This window comes from Gorilla gorilla, chromosome 7 (genome assembly GCF_029281585.2).
Source record: "Gorilla gorilla gorilla isolate KB3781 chromosome 7, NHGRI_mGorGor1-v2.1_pri, whole genome shotgun sequence".
Classification (NCBI taxonomy): domain Eukaryota; kingdom Metazoa; phylum Chordata; class Mammalia; order Primates; family Hominidae; genus Gorilla; species Gorilla gorilla.
The window spans coordinates 4,747,415-4,749,357 of NC_073231.2; the positions used below are offsets into that span (position 1 = coordinate 4,747,415).

The 1,943-nt window shown below is 51.0% G+C and overlaps 1 protein-coding gene across 1 annotated transcript; it reads right to left on the bottom strand.

Annotated features, from left to right (window-relative positions):
* Positions 1–755: 755 nt before the first annotated feature.
* On the bottom strand, positions 756–1,251 carry LOC101132577 (protein FAM87A). The gene has a single exon (XM_055347991.2). The coding sequence runs from the start codon at positions 1,233–1,235 to the stop codon at positions 756–758; it is 480 nt and encodes a 159-aa protein (XP_055203966.1). The 5' UTR covers positions 1,236–1,251.
* Between the last annotated feature and the right edge of the window lie 692 nt (positions 1,252–1,943).

Sequence of the window (1,943 nt, forward strand, 5' to 3'; positions counted from 1 at the left end):
TCCACTGCAGCCAACGTTGCCCTAGAGAGATGAATGCAGGCCCAATGTTGGCAGCTATTCCAATGTGAAAGAAACTAAAAATCCAGGCTTTTATGTAACAATATTCTAATATTTACAACATTAATCAGCTGGGGGAGAAAAGGGTCCACAGAACTTTTGCAGCCTGTGAGCCACCTGTTTCTACCCAAATTCAGCCCAAACCTCTAACTGCACAAGCTCACACAAATAGAGAAAGCCAGGAAAAGTATCCAGAACTCCAGATGCACTTCACTACTAACAGGGGCCTCCAGCCCTGGTAAACATGGGAACCACACATGTAAACACTGAGGTGCCCTGCCAAGCCAGTGAAGTGCATGCTGCTCGTGTGTGACCCATTTTTAACCCCTAAAGGCATAATACACGAATACTGTGAATTCAGTTAATAAGTTGAATTTACACCAGTCCTTGCTGATACAGCTGAATCAGGTCTTTCCCTTTATTCACTCCTCAGTATATCACCCCTTCTGTTGAACAGAATTAAGTAAATATTTAAAATTTCTTACCCAGGGGTCAGCAGATTATGATCCAGAGGCCAAGCCCAGCCCATCTGCTTTTGTGTATAAAGTTCTCATGGAACAGAGCTGTGAGCCTGCCGTGTGTGGTCTACGGCTGCCCCTGGACACAGCTGCAGAGCTGATTCCCACACAGACCTCGGGGCCTACAGAGGGAGGCGCCTTCCCTCCATCATCCCCACTGAGCACCAGCCGCCGCAGCCGCTAAAACCTGCGGAACTCACTCCATGCCCCTTGTTGGCTGTCTTCACATAAAGTGGATAAAACTGGGTGTTTACAGCCTAAAGCAGCCCATGCCAAGGCACTCCTCAGGGACTGAGCCTTAGTCACAGTCCTTGTGACTACAGCAGGTCCATAGATGGGAGCTGGCCGAGGGATCCGTGTGCCTCCAGCTTCTCGGAGCTGGAAAGAATCCATACTGGAAAAATGTTCCTTCAGTGCTCCTCCTTCTGGGAAAAAAAGACGGGGAGCTACATCAACCTTAAGGGTTAATGTTGCTTGAATGTAAGCATAATAAATATTCAGCATGTCTCCTAAGACCTGGAGTATCACCAGAGACCAAGCTTGGAAAACCACAAAGAATGACGCCCAGTTTCTAAGAGTCATTCCATGCTTTACAATCAGCCCACAACCACCGAGTCCCAGGAAGCCCAGCGGAGACCGCGGCAGGTCCTGACGCAGCATCAGCCTGAGTCTGAGCCCAGAGGAAGCTTCTGCTGCCACAATTGCTGCGTGTGCTCATGGCTTGGGTGCAGGCCCAACCACAGCGGACCAAGGGCAGGCTGAGATTTGGCCTGGACTGGAGGGCGGTCTCAAGGAGGGTGACTTGAAAGAGAATAGAAAGGAAAAGGGGAGAATGCAAGTATCCAGGTGGTTCCCAGAGCCAGGAAGGAACCACGTACCACAGACAGAATTTCGCAGGTGCGACGGCTGTCCTCCAGCCACACCCGCCTCCGAGCTGTGATGCCCGCTTCCTCCAGGGCCTGAAGGGTCCAGGATGCTGCTTCCTTAAAACGAGTGATTTTCCTCCAGAAATCCAGTTCTCTCTCTCCAGGGTTCCAGTCATTACTGGTGTTCAATTCCTTCAGGCTTGGGGAGGAAATTCCTTCAACGGCATCGCTTCTCGGACATGCAGTAAGTCAAACGGACATTTGGCTTGGCACACATTGAGCACTTAATAAAATCTACTGGACAAGGAGGAACACCTGGCTGACTCCAGATCGCAGCCACAAGGGGCTGGTAAACAAAGCTCTGGAGGGTAAGCATCTGCAGCTGGAAAACAGGGACTCAGGCATGGTGAGGCTCCATCCGCCCCTCCGCTTCACTGACAATCTGACTCCCCCAGCCATCCTTGCCCCCGAGCCTTGCACACAGAGCATCCCTTGGAAGATC

Coding starts and splice junctions, on each gene's coding strand:
- LOC101132577 (XM_055347991.2), bottom strand. CDS start 1,235: ATGCTGCGTCAGGACCTGCCGCGGTCTCCGCTGGGCTTCCTGGGACTC.